The sequence below is a fragment of the Staurois parvus genome, unplaced genomic scaffold (genome assembly GCF_062004578.1).
Source record: "Staurois parvus isolate SC_StPar_1 unplaced genomic scaffold, SC_StPar_1.0 ptg000049l, whole genome shotgun sequence".
Taxonomy (NCBI): domain Eukaryota; kingdom Metazoa; phylum Chordata; class Amphibia; order Anura; family Ranidae; genus Staurois; species Staurois parvus.
The window spans coordinates 822,231-839,447 of NW_028317845.1; the positions used below are offsets into that span (position 1 = coordinate 822,231).

The following is a 17,217-nucleotide window of genomic DNA, read 5'->3' on the forward strand; positions in this document are numbered from 1 at the left end:
AGCAACTGTAAATCATGCTAACACAAGTGATTAAAGATCAGTCACCTGTGTAACAAATGTACTGTATAGATAAATTAACACAGCCTACATACAGTCATGGCCAAAAATATTGGCACCCCTGCATTTCCACCACTTTGCCCAGAAAACTGTTGCAATTACAAATTTTTAGACAGCCTCATGTTTATTTCTTTTTCTTGTATTGGTATGACGGGTAAAAAAAAAGTGGAGAAACAAAAAGCCAAATATGACACATTCCACGCAAAAACCACTCCAAAAATGGACTAGACAAAGTTATTGGCACCCTCAATTTAATATTTGGTACCACACCCCTTGGGGGAAAAAAAACCTGAAATCAATTGCTTCCTGTAACCGTCAATTAGTTTTACACCTCCCTACTGGAATTTTGGACCGCTCTTTTGCCAACTGCTCCAGGTCTCTCAGATTGGAAGGGTTTTTTCCCCCAACTGCTGTTTTGAGGTGCACTATGAGATTAAGATCGGGACTCATTGCTGACCAATTCAATACTCTCCAGATCTTTGCCGGACAACATTTCTGGGTGCTTTTTGATGTGTGCTTTGGGTCATTATCCTGCTGTAAGACCCAGGATCTCTGACGAAGACCCAACTCTCTGAAACTGGGCCCTACATTGCACCCTAGAATTCTTTGGTAGTCTTCAGATTTCATAATGGCATACACACAGTCAAGACATCCAGGGCTTGAAGCAGCAAAGCAACCCCAAAACATCAGTGAACATCCACCATGTTTGATTGTAGGGACTGTATTTTCTTTAAAGGCCTCATTGCTTTTTCTGAAAAACAGTAGAATGATGGGCTTTACCAAAAAGCTGTCATTTTGATTCATCTGTAAACAGAACACATTTTCCCAAAAGAATTTTGGCTTCCTCAGGTAAGATTTGGCAAACTCCAATCTTGCTTTATGTTTCTGTGTCTGCAGTGGGGTCCTCCTGGGTCTCCTTACCTTAGCGTCCCTTTTCATTCAGATGGCAACATATGGTGCGAGCTGACAGTTGTACCCTGTGCCTGAAGGTCACCATTCATACAATCCTTCGTTGCAATCTGATCAATTTTCCTCTTTCATCCATGTCCAGGGAGATTGGCTACAGTGACATGGTCTAAACTTTGACATGTTGCGCACAGTGGACATAGAACATTAAGATCTCTGGAGATAGACTTGTAACCTTGAGATTGTCCATGCTTTTCCATAATTTTTGTTTTGCTGCTCTTTCTCCATGCTCTATGTGGCACACAGAGACACAACTGAAAGGTTGAGTACATTTTTCACCATTTTAACTGGTTGCCTGTGTGATTTCTATATTGTCAGTACCTGTAAACTGATACAGGAGAGTTTAATTACAAATTAAAAGAGCATCAGAAAACGTGGAACGCAATTAATTACAATTTTGAGAAGGTGCCAATAAATTTGTCCAGTCCAATTTTGGGGTTTTGCATGGAATGTGTCAGATTTGGCTTTTTATGTTTCCACTTTGTGTCATGCCACTACAAACAAAATAAACATGAGAATGTTGTAATTACATGTTTAGGCAATTTTCTGGGCAAAGAGGTGCATTATCTGGTGCCAATGTTTTTGACCATGGCTGTAGATAACTTACAGGTTCTTTTGAGGTTTAAAATTTAGTCTCAGTGGACCACTAGTTACAAGCAAATGCTATAACAAGCATATAATAACTACGCACAACAGCTAGCGAAATGGATGCCTAATCATAGTGCTTGTTCATTTCATACCACACGCACACACCATACCTTCTCCTCTGCCAGCTGCAGCAGCTGCTTCTTTGCTCTCTCTACATCCTGAGCTGGTCCTCGGATGGTGACTGTATCACTGCCAGAGCCCTCACTTGGGAAGTGAATATGTACACCTCCGCACTCTTCCATGATGGATCTTATGAAGCGTCCCTTGGCTCCAATTAGTGAGTTGTGCAATTTTGATGGAATACTGACCTCCAGTTCTGTAATGTTTGCCTAGAATTATAGACAGCAGACAAAAAAAAAAAATAAAAAAAAGTGTAAGTGTTAACTAAAATATATTTAGGCTTTTCCTATAAGGCAGATTGAGAAAATACTGTGGCTAGTTTCAACATCAACTGTTAGAGACTTGCTAGAGCCATGCCGCTGTGAAAATTAAGAGAAAGTAGCCATAGCTTGAAGGCGTGGATCCCACCCAAGTGCCATTTACACTTCCACTTACTCCTTCCACCCCCAATCCTAGAAACATAGAGAGACAGCAGAAAAATCAACAAAAACAAAAAACAAACAAGCAGCCCATAAATCTGCTTTTTTTTACATTTATACATCCTTTTTGTGGAAAGAACATATAGATCTAGGTTTGTCCCAAGCATGTTGAATCCACTTCCTGTTGACCGACTTCTTCTGCTGGACGTCTATTCCAAAACTACTTTCAGTAAAATAATACATTCTAATTTTTGAACGTTCCTCCAGCTAGTTTGATGTACTGTAATGCCTATGAAATGTGCTGGCCTTGGGCCCTTTGTTTCTTGGGGGATTTTTACAATAAAGCATCGCTGCCCATATGCCAGAAACACAGGGAATGACATTGATGTCATTTTCTAGGCTAAGGGAAACTTACAGAGTCACAAGAACTTAGAACTGCTTAAATTAGATAAGAGTTGTTTGTGAACTTGTTTGCGCATTTAAGAAATGTTTAAGTTAGAAAAGATAAGTTGTTTATGTAGTTAGAAATATTTATTGGTTTGTGCCGTTATGCAGGCCATAGACGGGTCGTTTATTGGCCGACTTTTCGTCTGCCCGTCTGCCGTTTTTTGCAGATCTTCTCATTTATTTTTATCAGTCATGTTGGAAAATCCACTAAAAACGGACGTTTTTTGTGGACATTGATGGCAGTATCGCTGCCAGCAACGACCGATTTTTTGTTTATCGGCCGAAAATTCAGCCGATAAACTACCCGTCTATGGCCTGCCCTAGGATTGGGGGTATTAGATAAGAGTGGTTTGTCCAGTAAAGTGACTGGGAGTGACTGTTTATTCAAACACACTGGAAAGGTTCCTTGAGGTAACACTTCCTGTAGTGGGTAAGGCACCGCCCAGTTTGGGAATGTGGCCAGAATCACTAAACCAGGATATTAAAGGGACTTTTGTGAAAGCTGCATGGACTCATCAGTCTTGGTCATGTCCTAGGCTTCTCCACGATCCCCTGTGCACTATGGTTTTGATGAGGTCTCTTCCTTCCCTTCTTCCCATCGCTTTGGTAATGTATTAATTCTGTGCTGTGAAGCTGTCAAAAGATGTTTATTTCACGCTGTGAGACTCATACTATTAGTGTGTGTTATGCAGATTGTGATGACTATAAGATATATCCTCCTGTGTGTTGTGTGCTAATAAAAGTGGAGGTTTTGACAGTGCAAGAATACTGCAGTTGGATTCTGTTATTTCTTGGGTACTGAGTGAATGCTGCATGATGTGCCAGGTCAGCTTTACACTTGGTAGTGTCTCTCTCATGCTTAGAAACAATAGTATAAGGCTGGTTGACAGTACCTGTGTATTGTGTGTGACTTGTTTCAGGTTTGTTCCCGGCCTTATGTACCCATGTTCTTATTCTTAGCTACATATTAAAAATAAGGTCCTCCTGAACCTTATTCACCCCCTATGAATTTAAAGGTGTCAATCATTTCTCCCAATTCTCCTCTTTCCTCCAGACTGTATATATTAAGTTCCTGAAGTTTCTTCTGAGGTTTTATCCCTCAAACCTTTACACATTTGTCCATTTTTGTTGCCCACCTCTGGACACATTCCACCAATATCTTTTTGTACATGAGGGCTTCAGAACTGGACACAGTACTCTATATGAGGTCTAACTAAAGATCTATAGAGGGGAATCAGGACCTCCTTCATCCTGCTGGTGACCCCTCTAGTAATGCATCCTAGAATTCAATTTGTTTTTTCCTACTGCCTTGCTACACTGTTTATGCATGTTGTAATCACTGAAATAAGTACTCCATATTTTTCCTCTGTACTCCCAATGTTGTACTGTCAATGGATTATTTTTCCCTAGGTGCATCATTTTTATTTAGAAACACTGAGCTGCAGCTTCCACTGCTTTGACCAATCTTTCAGCAATGCCAAACTTTGCTCCATATTGTAGACACCTCCAAGGATATCAACTCCATTGCACACCTGTGTGTCATAAGCCAAAAAAACATACCTTAACCACAACCCTTTAGTTATATAATTTACATATGGATCAAATAGATCAGAGCCTTGTGGTACACCACTGGTGGTCTCTGTTCTGAATGAACCCCATTTGCAACCACACTCTAGTAGCCATCTTTTAGCCAACTGCACATGCACTGAATTACCTAAGGGTTAAGCCCTAATTTATACAACTTTTTAAATAGATCATTATGCGGAAATGTATAAAAACGAGTTACTGACATCAAGTTAGTTTATGTCCACAGTGCCTTGCTGATTTAAAAATTACTGACTAGTCAACAAATTCAATCAGATTAGTCTGACATGATCTGCCTTCAATAAAAACATGCTGTTTTGGGTCCAGCAAATTGTGAGTTTTTAAAGTTAAGATTTTTTTTTTTAATTCAAATCAACTTGTCCACAACAGATGTTAAACACACTGGCCTGTAAATGCCAGCTTCTACCTTGCTACCCTTTTTGTGGATAGGTACAATATTAGCTGTCCCCCAATAATGGGGAGCTTCTATTAGAAGAGATTGATTTATACGGTCCGTTAATGGTCCAACAGCTATACCTCAAAGTTCTCTTAGAACTCTGGCATGAATACCATCAATACCATATAGCTTTAACGGAGCCAGTTCTGCTACCTCTCTCTCCAAAATGAACAGTCATTACTAGAACTCATATGATCCACCAAATGGTTATTGTTAGTACAATTTATTTATGAGAGGACTGGACAGAAGTAATTGTTTATATGGTTTGCTACATCTTTGTCTCCTCCAATATAAGTGGAGTTGTGCCCAGTTTTCATTCCAGTGATCTCATTTAATGTATGCCCTTTATCGCTGACGTAATAAAAAATGAAATTTAAAAAAAAAAAAAAAAAATAGAATGTTTTGTCTCCATTCTTAAAAGATTTAGCCATTTTCTCCTCTCTTTGGCAGCACTGATGTTTGGTCTGCTGTTGCCCATTTTACTTATTACTCTCGTCCCTTTAGTCCTCCATTTTAGGTCTTACTCCCTTTCCCCTAGCCCTCCCATTTTACAACATGGAAGTCTTTAAAATGAAATAATTACCAGTTCCTTCTGGATAGCCAGTATTCTATCACGTGCAGCCTCACAGTTGATTCTCTTCCCGGTGATGACAATCATTTCTGAGTTACTGTTCTCAGCCGGGAGGTCAATCTTAGTGTTACATTCTTCACGAATCTGAACATGGTGGATGAAAAGGCAACCAGCACAAGTATGAGAAAATGCAATATTTTAAGCCACAATGTGAAACAACTTTTATAAAGCCTAGGTGCAGTCAAAATTAAAAACAAAAATCAGCACAAAGACATGACTTACTGCTAACGCACTGGGGTTGATTTACTTAAACTGCAAGGTGCAAAATCTGGTGTAGCTCTGCATAGAAACCAGTTAGCTTCCAGATTTTATTGCCAAAGCTTAACTGAACAAGCTGATTGGCTACCATGGACAGCTGCACCAGATCCTGAGTGCGCCAGTTGTAGTAAATCAACCCCACTGTGTCCCTTGTGCTGTTGACCCCTGGTTTCCTTAAAACTTTCCTCCATCAATCCAACTCTCCACCCCGCATCCCCCCCCCCCCCCCCCAACTGTAATCTTCCAGTGCATTGGGGGCTGAGGAAGCTGTCATTTTAACTCAAGAGTGACCGACTATGGCCACCCTTTCCACCCAGCTCCTCCTTTCATAATGGCTATACTACAGTTCCTATGGATTAACCAGGATCACATTAATAGCAAGTCATGCCCCTTGTTCTGATGTGTTTATTTTGATACCACTTAGGCTTTAAAAACATGAAAAACCCATACCTTCTTGATGTTAGCACCACCCTTTCCAATAATGTTCTTGTGAAATTGCTTAAAGATCGGCACAGAGATGGTGTAACTGTTTTCTACCTGCAAGGAGAAGTAGGTTATCCATTCTATATATATGCTACTCTAAATGATACCAAAGTATACCAATTGGACAGAGACATGAATGATGTGAACAGAAGCAAAGTAATTTTGTGTAGTGCACTCTAATAGATTGTAAGCTCTAACGAGCAGGGCCCTCTGTTTCCTCTAGTACCAAATTGTATTGTAACTGTAATGTCTACTTTCATTTTGTAAAGTGCAGTGCAAACTGTTGGAGCTATACCAATCCTGTACAATAATAAAAAGCAAAATTAAAGCTTTTTCGTACTCTCAAAACGATTTGAACTGTTATGACTACTTTATCTATATAATAGTTTATACAACCACAACAATGAATGGGTAGTACTGCACTGCTGAAGCAGATGCTGTAATTTTTTTTTTTAACTTGTAAATGGGCTGCAATAAAAAAATCTGTTTAATTGAGAATAAAGCCTGGAGGCACTGTACATAGACTATTAATGAATAGTCAATGCTTCATTACTGCTACCATATGTGTAAAAACTTTGAGCTGCACTAATAACCAACCAGCCATCCACTGCTATATATATATGCAAGCAATTCTATCAATTTTAATATTGCTCGTTCAAATCTGGACATGTAGGGGATTAACTTCAGTAGAGATCGCAAAAAGATTCACCAATTGGAAAACCTCAGCAGTCAACAATTAATGCTTTTCACACCATAGAAAATATGCACAATCCCTTTTACCATTCATGTGCATAAAAGGCTTGCTCCTATTTCAATAGGTTGCACTACAAGTTAAACTCTTGAAATTGGCCTAGCTGTGTGAGGCTTTGCCCATAAGGACACAGCACTCATTCACAGAGATCTGTGGCAGACAGACCCATAGTTCTCAATGGACCGAAAATCACTGCACTCTTAAAATTGACTTTCTCCAGCTCCTCAAAAGACAGCCTGTACTGAAGTACAGGCAGCGAGCTGGAGGAAGGCTCTGCAGGGTCCACTGATCATGGGTGCAATTTATTTTTCCTGCAAACGTACTTTTTATTTTCTGTTTAATTCCAGTCAAATCCTGAACATAAATGTCATTCTGCCCTTACCATCTCTGACACCATTTTCTGCAGATACTTGGTACACTTCTCCACCTCGTTCTTAGGCCCGCGCAGCTGTACAATGTCACTCTTGTGAGTTGGATCTGGGAAATTAATGATCACCTAGAAGGAAATTAAACATACTAATCAAAAAGGAAAAAAAAACAAACAAAAAAAAAAAAAACCAAACAAAACTGTGAGCCTGAAGAAGCATCTTACATCTGGGAATTTCTCTCGGATCTCCCGAATTCTTTCACCCTTCTGACCAATTATTGTACGATGGAACTTCTGATCAATTATCAAGTCCTTTGTGCGCTCATTTTCCTAAAACATAATGTTTGTGTGGTTAGTGGCTGGTCTCCTTCAGAAGAGAAATAATGTTTGCTAAACTTACCATTCGTAATGCCAGCTCCAGCAACTCTTTCTTCGCTTGCTGTACACCTTGTGGATCACCTTCAATCCGGATTGTATTGCTCTTTTCACTGTCCTGGGGAATACGCACTGATACTTTGTATTGTTCTTTGATCCTGTTAACTAAAAGAAACCCCACAGCTCAACTAAATTGCTTTCTGAAATTGTTTTATGTTAACATGCCAGTCAAAGGTCTAAAACTGGCCAGACACTGTTCCTAAGACAATCCTCAGTACATCTTATTTGACAAATGCGGTTTGAAAAGTACTTTTAAAATTTTGTTTGCTTTTAACATTCAATTTTGGAATGAATGTGATTTCCTGAACGAAAACTATATACACTGTTAGAAATTAGTTCATTCAAGAAACGTTTCCCTTCTGCTCCTTCGAACTTCTCATGACTACCCCACCAACAGTTAGAAAATCCAACATTTTTAAAAGCAAAAACCACAAACAAAGTTCTACTAGTGTATGGCCAACTTAAGACCAATAAGTAACGCAGTTTACTTTTAAACCTTAAAGATATTTCTTTGTGGTCACTGAGATCTAAAACTACACTAGATTGGCCAGCAAGAATCCGTATGGAAGCAAAAACACTATTCTATGCTCTGAAGAAATTCTTACTTAACCTCCCTAGCAGTCTGATTATGTCACTATTTGTGTGCTCAAAGCGGTACATTTTCTTGCATGGAAATATGTATTTTTTATTGTAGGCCTGTAATTTTTTTGGAATAACTCACTGAAATCTGTCCGAACAAGAGTCTAGTAAACATCCCGGGTATGTTAAAATTTGAAGCAGAAAATCAGAAATTAGAATTTAATAATCATAAAAAATATAATAATAATAAATTTAATTAAATATAATCAAACCAAAAGCACTGAAATTTGAAATAGAGCACCAAGTTCTCACATCACTGAGCAAAGTCGCAAAATCGTTTTCAGTGTCTGATGACGAATTTCCCCACAGATCATTATCACTCAATTCTGCAAGTAGTTCTAATTTACTATCGCTGTTCTCTAGCTGGTCTAAAACTGCTTTTGACCTAAAAGGGATGCTTTTTGGACGCCATGGACATTTCTCAGTTTCCAGGCAGAAAGAACAGTAAAAATGCAGGCAGGGCACAGGACAAAGCACTAGGGACAAAATGTATGTGAAATGGTTTGCTACAGTAATGTTTTACTATGTGATTTTAGTGTATTTAGTGAATGTCCCTATTTCACATTTTTAAATTTCCCGCCGTTCCATCCCCGTACGTCCTGACGTCGCAGGGAATGGAACCCAGAAGACAGATGCCGTCATCGGCTGGAGGACATTGCAGGGGACACTGCAGGGGGACATAGCGGGAGCGCAGCACAAGGTAAGTGAAGAACAGATCCCAGAGCAGCGCTGCAGGGTATTCCTGAGTGTAGCTTGGGGTTACCGCTTGTGGTGCTAAAACTTTACCCCGAGCTACACTCGGGAATAGCTCCAGGGAGGTTAAAGAAAAAGCCATGGCCAAGTGTCTGGATTACAAATGATTAGTGGAGACCTGTGCTGGGCTTTTCAAGACCGAGTGGTGCTTATATGGTCACCAGCACCCCAATGCAGGTTTCCAGTAACACAACCCCGGGGGTTACAAAGCTAACTGCACAACTGGCTAGTATAAGCCAACTCAGTTTCACAGGGGGCCAAGCTCACCAATTCTAAAATGAATGTCTTTGATCTGCTATGTGTAAACAAATACTAGCCAATCAAAAAAATGTATCTGCTTCTTAGTGCTCATTTACCACAAAAAGCATATTCTAACATGTAATGCACTGACAAGACTTAAAAGTTTCTTAAAAATACAGACTACATTTGAATTACTTTGTATGCAGAAAGCAGGTCAAGGCAATCGTATGCAGCATATAGTGCTTAAATCTAGCAGCTGACTCTTAGGGAGCGAAAAAGTGGCACCAATCCTATAAGAAAAAAAGTGGATAACTGTATCCAACACCACCTAAACTAGCATGTTAAAAAGGACAAAATGAATATACATACTGTTTGTTCCGCTCTTTCCAATGAGATGCCTGTGAAATCGATGATCAATGCTTATCTCTGCAAAATCCATTCGAGAGATCTAAAAAAATAAAAAAAAGGATGAAGACCACGGAAATAAATTTTTCCATAGGAAAAGCCATAATTCTATGCAACACCGATTCATTCTATTAACCCCTTTACAACATATGTGGCATGCAGAAATGGGAATAAAACCTGGGTCTGACAGAGGTGTTCTTGTGCTGGGAGCACACTTGATCGTGCGCTCACAGCGCAGAGACTGCCCCGGGTCTCTATGAACAATCAGGACCCGGGAAACCGAACCCCAATCATATGATCGCTGTGATAGCCTCTAATTGGCTATCACAGTGATCACTCACTTTGTGGTCCTTCCCTGTGTAGCTCCTCAGTTAGGAAGAGAAACAGACTCGTCCGTTAGAGAGGAGGAAACTACACACTATTCCATTTGGGCCAGTTTTCCAATAATACAACCACCATCACCCACCACCAGATATCCATTAACACTTCCCAATAAACGAAAGCCTTATCTGTCCTGATAAAGACAAGCTCTAATCCATCTGGATATACCAATTACGATATATATATAGTTTTACTAACATGTTAAAGTTGCAAAATGAAAACTTGGGCTTTGTGTTTTTGGTTTGTTTGTTTTTACCCTGGTCATGAAGTGGTTAATTTGCAAACATAAGTATGAGTAGTAAAACAAGCAACTGACCAGGTCACTGACAAGCACTTCCATCTGCTGTTGGGCAACTGCAACATCTTCTGTGGGACCCTCCAGTGAGATCTTGTCTTCCCCTTCTGTAAACTCAATGTGCACCTACAAAGACGACGATTAGGACATTTGTCATTACAGAACTTCAGAAGTGCAACAAAGACCATTCACTATCACTACAGAGGAGGAAGTGTGTTATGTTCTCTGGCATACCAGAGAAACTAGCATACGCAAAAAAAACCACTCACCTTTGGTATCTGCTGTGTGATCTTTGCCAAGTTCTGTCCTTTTTTGCCAATAATGAACCGATGCAACCAGGATGGAGCAGAGACCGAAGCCACTGTAAAGCTGTTAGCCTGGAAAGACAGATCACAACCATGTCAGAGGTCATAGATCATCTATTTTGTAAATAGAGGAACCCATGCACAAATTGGTCTTTACCTTTGCATACACTTCTGTCAATGCCTGGCCCAGTTTCTCAGGTTCTCCCCGCAAGATGACAGTCTCTGAACTGCTATCACTGGGTGGAATTTCCACAGAAACTCCAGTGCGCTCCAGGATCTCCTGCAAGCTATTGCCCTTTGGACCAATGACATACTTGTGTTGAGACTTCCTCACTTCCACAGCAATGCTGGTGGTTTTCTTCTTCTGCAGTAAGGAAAAGTCAAACATTGATCTCAAGTCCACTTCAGCTTGCTGAGCAAATAAGTCACAAACCCAGCATAATTATATCAAAAGCAATATCACCGTTATACTGAAAATAACATGCATTAGAATTATAAGAACCTACAAAGAGAGATTAACAGTAGGTTTAAACAATTCAAAACTAGCGTGTTAACAGATTTCAGCAAGCTACAGTGAAATCTAAACAATCCAATATCTTTCCATTTCCAAAAATCCCTGTGGCCGCAAAGAAAAATACACTGATAGAATAAAACAAATTAAAACACCACACAACTTTTCTGTGATTTCTAGTTACATTTTAAGTTTTTCTCTTTATGAAAGGAAGGCAGGGGAGAAGTTGGATGCTAGAGCAATCTAGCAGATCTAGAAAATAAGACATGTAAAATGTTCTGCAAAATCTGATTTAAGATCTGTGGACATTAGCAGGACCCAAACTGCACTTGTGCACACAACTATTAAGTATTATGGAGTGGCCACATAAGATTTAAAAATTCTCTCACGAATACAAATTATAATGGGGTGGGGGCACAAACTACCCCCCCCCCAGGTGTTTTGGAAGTCACATTGTGCCTATAGTAATATTTTGTATATAGAGTATAATTAAAACTAGTTTCTTTTCAGTAAGAGCTTTCTATAACTGAAGGAGGAACTCCTAGAGGTAGCCCACATTTTCTCACCTTCTCTTCATAAATTTGCCGGATTTTTGCTACTGCTTGGGCTAACTGATCCTTCTCTCCAGTGCACACAATCTCAGTCTTGTTGACACTTGGTGGTGGGATGTTAATTCTTGTTCCAGTTTCATGCATGATCTCATTAACGGTCTTGTTGTACGATCCAGCAATGAAAGGGTGGTAGGCCTTTTCGATTTCTAAGCGTTCCACTGCTCGTTTATCCTGATGGGTGAAAAAAATCAAAATTGTTTACATGTTAAAAGGAATCAAGATAAACAATTTTTTTTAACACACCAGCAGTTTCTCACCTGCTCGGCTGAGATGAGCAGAATCTCATGCCGGGCTTTTTCAATGCCCTCTTTGGTGCCAGTGATCTTAATCTGGTTACTGGCATCCTCGGGCCGGGGGATTTGAATCTTGGTAGCGGTTTTCAATTCCAGGTCCTGCAACTTCTCTCCGTTCTTACCGATCACAAAACGGTGGTGTTCCTTCGGGATAGCAACTGAAGCTGAAGCCTAGAGGGACATTATAAAAGCATGGTTAGATGGGCAGGAATTACCACAAGTGATATGTCATACAGCAGACTTGCTCAGATAGCAAAGGATGCACAGTCATAACTGTATGTTGTATGAAAAAAAAAAGTGAGTGTGCCTCTATCTGTATATCTGCTACACACCAATAACCACTAATAAAAGCAATTGAGACTTTTTAGAATTCGGATCCATGATCATCCTTGCATATAGGACTCTGTAGTAGGATCTACATGTGAACGTCAGTACACAGGGCAGCAGGTAGGACTCTAATGATGGCTAAATAAAAATGAGGGTTCCCTTCCTTATCCTAACCCTCTCAATGACTAAAGACTTGCTTGCACCACCATTACCCAGCCTTCTGACAAATCTATGTCCCATACTCTTCACATAGTACTCATTTATGACAAGTTTCTCGTATGAGATGTTATCCTCTTCTGTTAACCGTTCAGAGAAATTTGCAAATTGTAAAACTTTTTATGTCATGTGAATTGTCTACTATCCCTTTTGACACACAAACCGCTGTTGATTCAAACTGCAAACGCAAAAGAAAAATTAATCAAACTCGGGTCTCTTAACCAAGCCTATAAGACAGGAGGTCTAATCTTTTTCAGATAATTCTGAAAATGTTTCGGACAAAACTCTGCTGTAGCCTCATTCTGGGAACAGGTCCAAGCTGCCTATATATCTTTTTAATAAGTAAAATTTTGTTTTGATTTTTTTTTTAACTTAAATTAATATATGGTCAGTTTGAACAGCCTAGGTGTATACCATGGTCAGTTTGAACAGCCTAGGTGTATACCCTGGTCAGTTTGAACAGCCTAGGTGTATACCCTGGTCAGTTTGAACAGCCTAGGTGTATACCCTGGTCAGTTTGAACAGCCTAGGTGTATACCCTGGTCAGTTTGAACAGCCTAGGTGTATACCCTGGTCAGTTTGAACAGCCTAGGTGTATAACCTGGTCAGTTTGAACAGCCTAGGTGTATAACCTGGTCAGTTTGAACAGCCTAGGTGTATAACCTGGTCAGTTTGAACAGCCTAGGTGTATAACCTGGTCAGTTTGAACAGCCTAGGTGTATAACCTGGTCAGTTTGAACAGCCTAGGTGTATAACCTGGTCAGTTTGAACAGCCTAGGTGTATAACCTGGTCAGTTTGAACAGCCTAGGTGTATAACCTGGTCAGTTTGAACTGCCAGGTATGTGACATTCACAAGGACATATCCCATTGTACCTCCTATGGCTCATCAGGCCGTGGTGCAAATGGCATTTTGTGAAAAGCGGTCTCTTTCCAAAAAACTCTTAAACATTAAAATCTACCCTATGTTACAGTACAGCCATGCTGAGTAAATACAGCCTGCAGAACATTTAATTATACAGCACTCCAAGACTAATTGTCATTCACACAGAGGAAAATTGTAGCATTGGCGAGACTTGAATGTAACAGGCAGAAAACGTCGCAGAAATTTATAACCACAAAGAAACAAAGAACTCTGATCAGACACAGGGGTGTTTGTGTAATGAAGGGCTTTGAGCAGCAAAGAAGAACAACTCCCATCCTTCGATACATGGAGCAAGGGAAACAATCCTCCACTGACACTAGATGCTACCAGAATAATCTGTTGATTAACACTATATTAAAAACATTCCCCAGTATGCAGGTAATTTAACCTTAAGGGGATTTTGATTGCATCATGTCCGTGTATAGCCTCCCTTTGCACTTTCCCCTTAGAGAATGCACATCACTCTCCCCCAGCTGATCAGTGCCATGGGAGTAAAGTGTCAAGGCTACGGCTCAACATCTGCTCTAAAAGTACACTGAAGAACAGACTTCTTACCTGTGTCTGCAGCCGGGTCACTATTTCCTTTCTCGCCTTCATAACAGAATCAAGTTTTCCAGAAACCATGATGGATAAGCCTTGGTCTTTGGCCAGAGAAAGCTCCAACTGAGCCCCAGTCTTCTGCATGATGTCCAAACAAATCTTTGCCTGCTCACCCTCCCCAAACTGAGCCATGTCTTTGTACCTGCGTTCTTCTAGAGGGACATGGAACACCTAAGAGAAAAAACACAGAAGTCTAATTTGTGATCATGTTCATGGAAGAACAGGAGAAAGACTTGAAAACCTGCTTGTAAATTTATTAATCCAAGAACACTCCATTCCTTAGAAGTTTATGCTAAACTGAATTAACACATGAATAATGATTTTTCAACACAAGTTAGTACAACGCAGAAATCCCTTTTATAGTTCACTATTGGTTACCAGTGTCAAGCAAACCACAGTTCTGTCAATTTTTTTATAAAAGTCCTCAACGCAAAAAAAGCAGTGTTGAAAAAAGTCAACATTGCTCTGAGATTACAGGTGGTCATTCAAACTGACAGCATCTCCAAATAAAATATCAGTTTGGGGTGAACAGACCCTGCAAATCATCTGCATTAAAAGGGGAGGTTACAGTTTTTTTCCTGGACCACTTTCCTTACTGAAAAATAACACAGCAAGCTGCCTTGCTGAACAAGGATATAAGTGACATCATCCTCGCTGTACAGAATCACAAATCCTTTGGCAGGTAAAATGGTAAAAACAAACAGACTGCAGTTCATCTGACAGTTATTCTCAACCAAATGTTTATGTCCCTCTGCAAAGTTAAACATATCAACTAAAGCAAATTTACTACTAAGCTAGAGGTTTCTACTAGTGAGGGGAGATTTGTCTTAGTGAGGGGAAAATACCCTCTTAAATGTCACCATGAGTAGCTATGTCTTCACTTCCTGTCCTGAAAACAAAAAAACAGGAAGTGGTAGGAAATCTCTTCAATGAGACACCCCAAAACCAAGCCATTTCCTACTCTATTAAAAACTACAAAAAAAAAAAAAAAAAACTACGGAAACTCCTTTTTTAACGTGACAATATTTTCGTCCAATCTATGCAACCACCACATTATCAACATAAAATGCCGTTGACCCAACCTGAGTGATAACGGAAGACTTGATAGGCCGGATCTTGCTCCATGCACCTGCAGGTTCAGAAGTGGTCTCACTGCTAACTGCCTTTTCTGGGAGGGGTGGGAATGCATCTTTGTAAGTGGGGGGATCACTTTCCTCCTCTGATCCGATGGTTGCCACTGTAATAAATATACCTAGTCGTGTATGTTCTAGTCAAATTTAAGCAGACAAAAGCTACAGTAAAAAAGTAAAAATAAAATCACTGACCTCTGACCGCTGGTTGGGTCAGCCCACTGCGATGCTCATCAAAGCTTTCCTGGGTAAGAACCGCCACCGAGCTCATTGTCCCACGCAAATCCGTGTAACCACTGCAAAATGAATTGTTTTTCACCAGGACTGCATAAGAGTATTGGCAAAGCCTTTAAAGTGGTTGTTACTATGGTCTCTAGGAGACAGGCCCTCTTTGTACATCAAGCGGTTTACCAGCAGACAATTTCAACAATATGTTTAACCTAAAAGAATCAAGATTTCAGCATCTGCTATTTTTGGTTCTTCTGTAATGGGAAAAGTTACTAAACAGCCATTTACTCATCAACAAGCTGAGAGACCTCTGATGGTGGATATGAGGATTGAAACATTTAGACACATACTACCAGAACACAAAGCTTTGCAGGCAGCAAAGACAGTATATAAAATCTGCAGCAGACACAGCCAATATAAATTTGCCTGTTGGTACCCCCCACACCCCAAGAAGAATTAAAGCAGGTCAGACAGGTTTATAAGGTATGTGCATTCGCTAGTAATTCTTGGCCAAAACCAATTACATGGTAAATGTTGCAAACAGGTAGTAACATACTTTATTGATCAAAATGTTTTTAAAGTGAATACTGCCAGCAACATTCATGATCTAAAACATTTCTGGGCACCTGCATGAAATGTGAAAGCCATGTACTATAGGAGTATATATTGGTAGAGAATGTTCCTTCCCTGAAGGTAAGCCGAGGTTATCTTCTACACGCCTTCATTTCTTTACAGACCAACTTTCTGAACCTGCTGAAGCCCGATTAAAGGAGTACAGCCAAAGCTGAGCAATCAATGGTACCTGATCGCTCCGTTCTCAACCTTAGAGCTGGCAGGGATCGATGCTGCATCCATCTAGATCAGTGGTCTCCAAACTGTGGCCCGAGGGCCGGACGTGGCCCTTTGCTAGCCTATATCTGTTCCATGGGGTAATTGTCATACCACTGAAATGAGGCACTATTCCTTCTACTGACACCCACAGTGGGGCATAATTCCTGATACCAACGGTGGGGGCCACTATTCCTCGCACTGACAAACAAGAAGGAGCTATTTCTTCCACTGATAGCGGGCCACCATTCCTTCTCCTACTGACTACAGGCGCTATGTAACAGTCTACCAACCCTATGACAATATATTTATTCTCACTGATGTTGGGCCCGGTACATTTTCTACCCCCACTGGCCACAATTCTGCCCCTCTGAAATCTGAAGGACAGTAATCTGGCCCTTTGTTTGTAAAGTTTGGAGACCCCTGGCCTAGATAAATATAATTAAAAAAACAAAAAAAACCCCAAACTTCTCTTTTAATAGGTGGGTGTCTTAAAGTGAACTTGTGCCCAAATCAGATCATGGACACTAAAGTAATTACATATTCTGAACGAGCAGTAAAGAAACTTTAAACCAAGCCCTCAATCATCTCTGCATCTATAAGCATTGTAAAGAAATTAATTTCAAGGTTCACACCAGAGACAATGCATCTTTCCATGAGAAAAGAATTTTGGTAAACAACCAGCAGATGTTTCTGTTAGAAACTAGCTGAAACCAAACCCTAAATTCTTTGCTGTGATCTTTGAATAGCTTTGAAAAAGAAAAACCTCATATTAAAAAGCAGCTAGAGAGGTCAGGGATGACCATTTAAATATTATTTTACTGCTTAAAGCAGATCTTAACACTCAAAAAAAAAAAAAAAAATCCATCCTCTCCACTCCTCTTATTTTACCATTATCTTTTCAAAGCA

At 40.0% G+C, this 17,217-nt stretch overlaps 1 protein-coding gene across 2 annotated transcripts in view; it reads right to left on the minus strand.

Annotated features, from left to right (window-relative positions):
• Window positions 1–17,217, minus strand: part of HDLBP (high density lipoprotein binding protein) — a 59,669-nt gene that overhangs the window by 14,805 nt on the left and 27,647 nt on the right. The window contains exons 3-17 of one of the 2 annotated variants that reach the window (XM_089665609.1): window positions 15,448–15,548; window positions 15,205–15,374; window positions 14,078–14,293; window positions 12,021–12,227; window positions 11,719–11,934; window positions 10,799–11,005; window positions 10,606–10,713; window positions 10,358–10,462; window positions 9,625–9,703; window positions 7,589–7,728; window positions 7,414–7,518; window positions 7,204–7,317; window positions 6,038–6,124; window positions 5,282–5,413; window positions 1,782–2,000 (exon numbers count right to left, since the gene is read on the minus strand). In XM_089665609.1, coding sequence (XP_089521735.1) covers window positions 1,782–2,000; window positions 5,282–5,413; window positions 6,038–6,124; window positions 7,204–7,317; window positions 7,414–7,518; window positions 7,589–7,728; window positions 9,625–9,703; window positions 10,358–10,462; window positions 10,606–10,713; window positions 10,799–11,005; window positions 11,719–11,934; window positions 12,021–12,227; window positions 14,078–14,293; window positions 15,205–15,374; window positions 15,448–15,523 — 2,181 coding nt within the window. In that variant the 5' untranslated portion in view covers window positions 15,524–15,548. The remainder of the gene's footprint in view (window positions 1–1,781; window positions 2,001–5,281; window positions 5,414–6,037; window positions 6,125–7,203; window positions 7,318–7,413; window positions 7,519–7,588; window positions 7,729–9,624; window positions 9,704–10,357; window positions 10,463–10,605; window positions 10,714–10,798; window positions 11,006–11,718; window positions 11,935–12,020; window positions 12,228–14,077; window positions 14,294–15,204; window positions 15,375–15,447; window positions 15,549–17,217) is intronic. The other variant, XM_089665614.1, reaches the window with a different exon arrangement.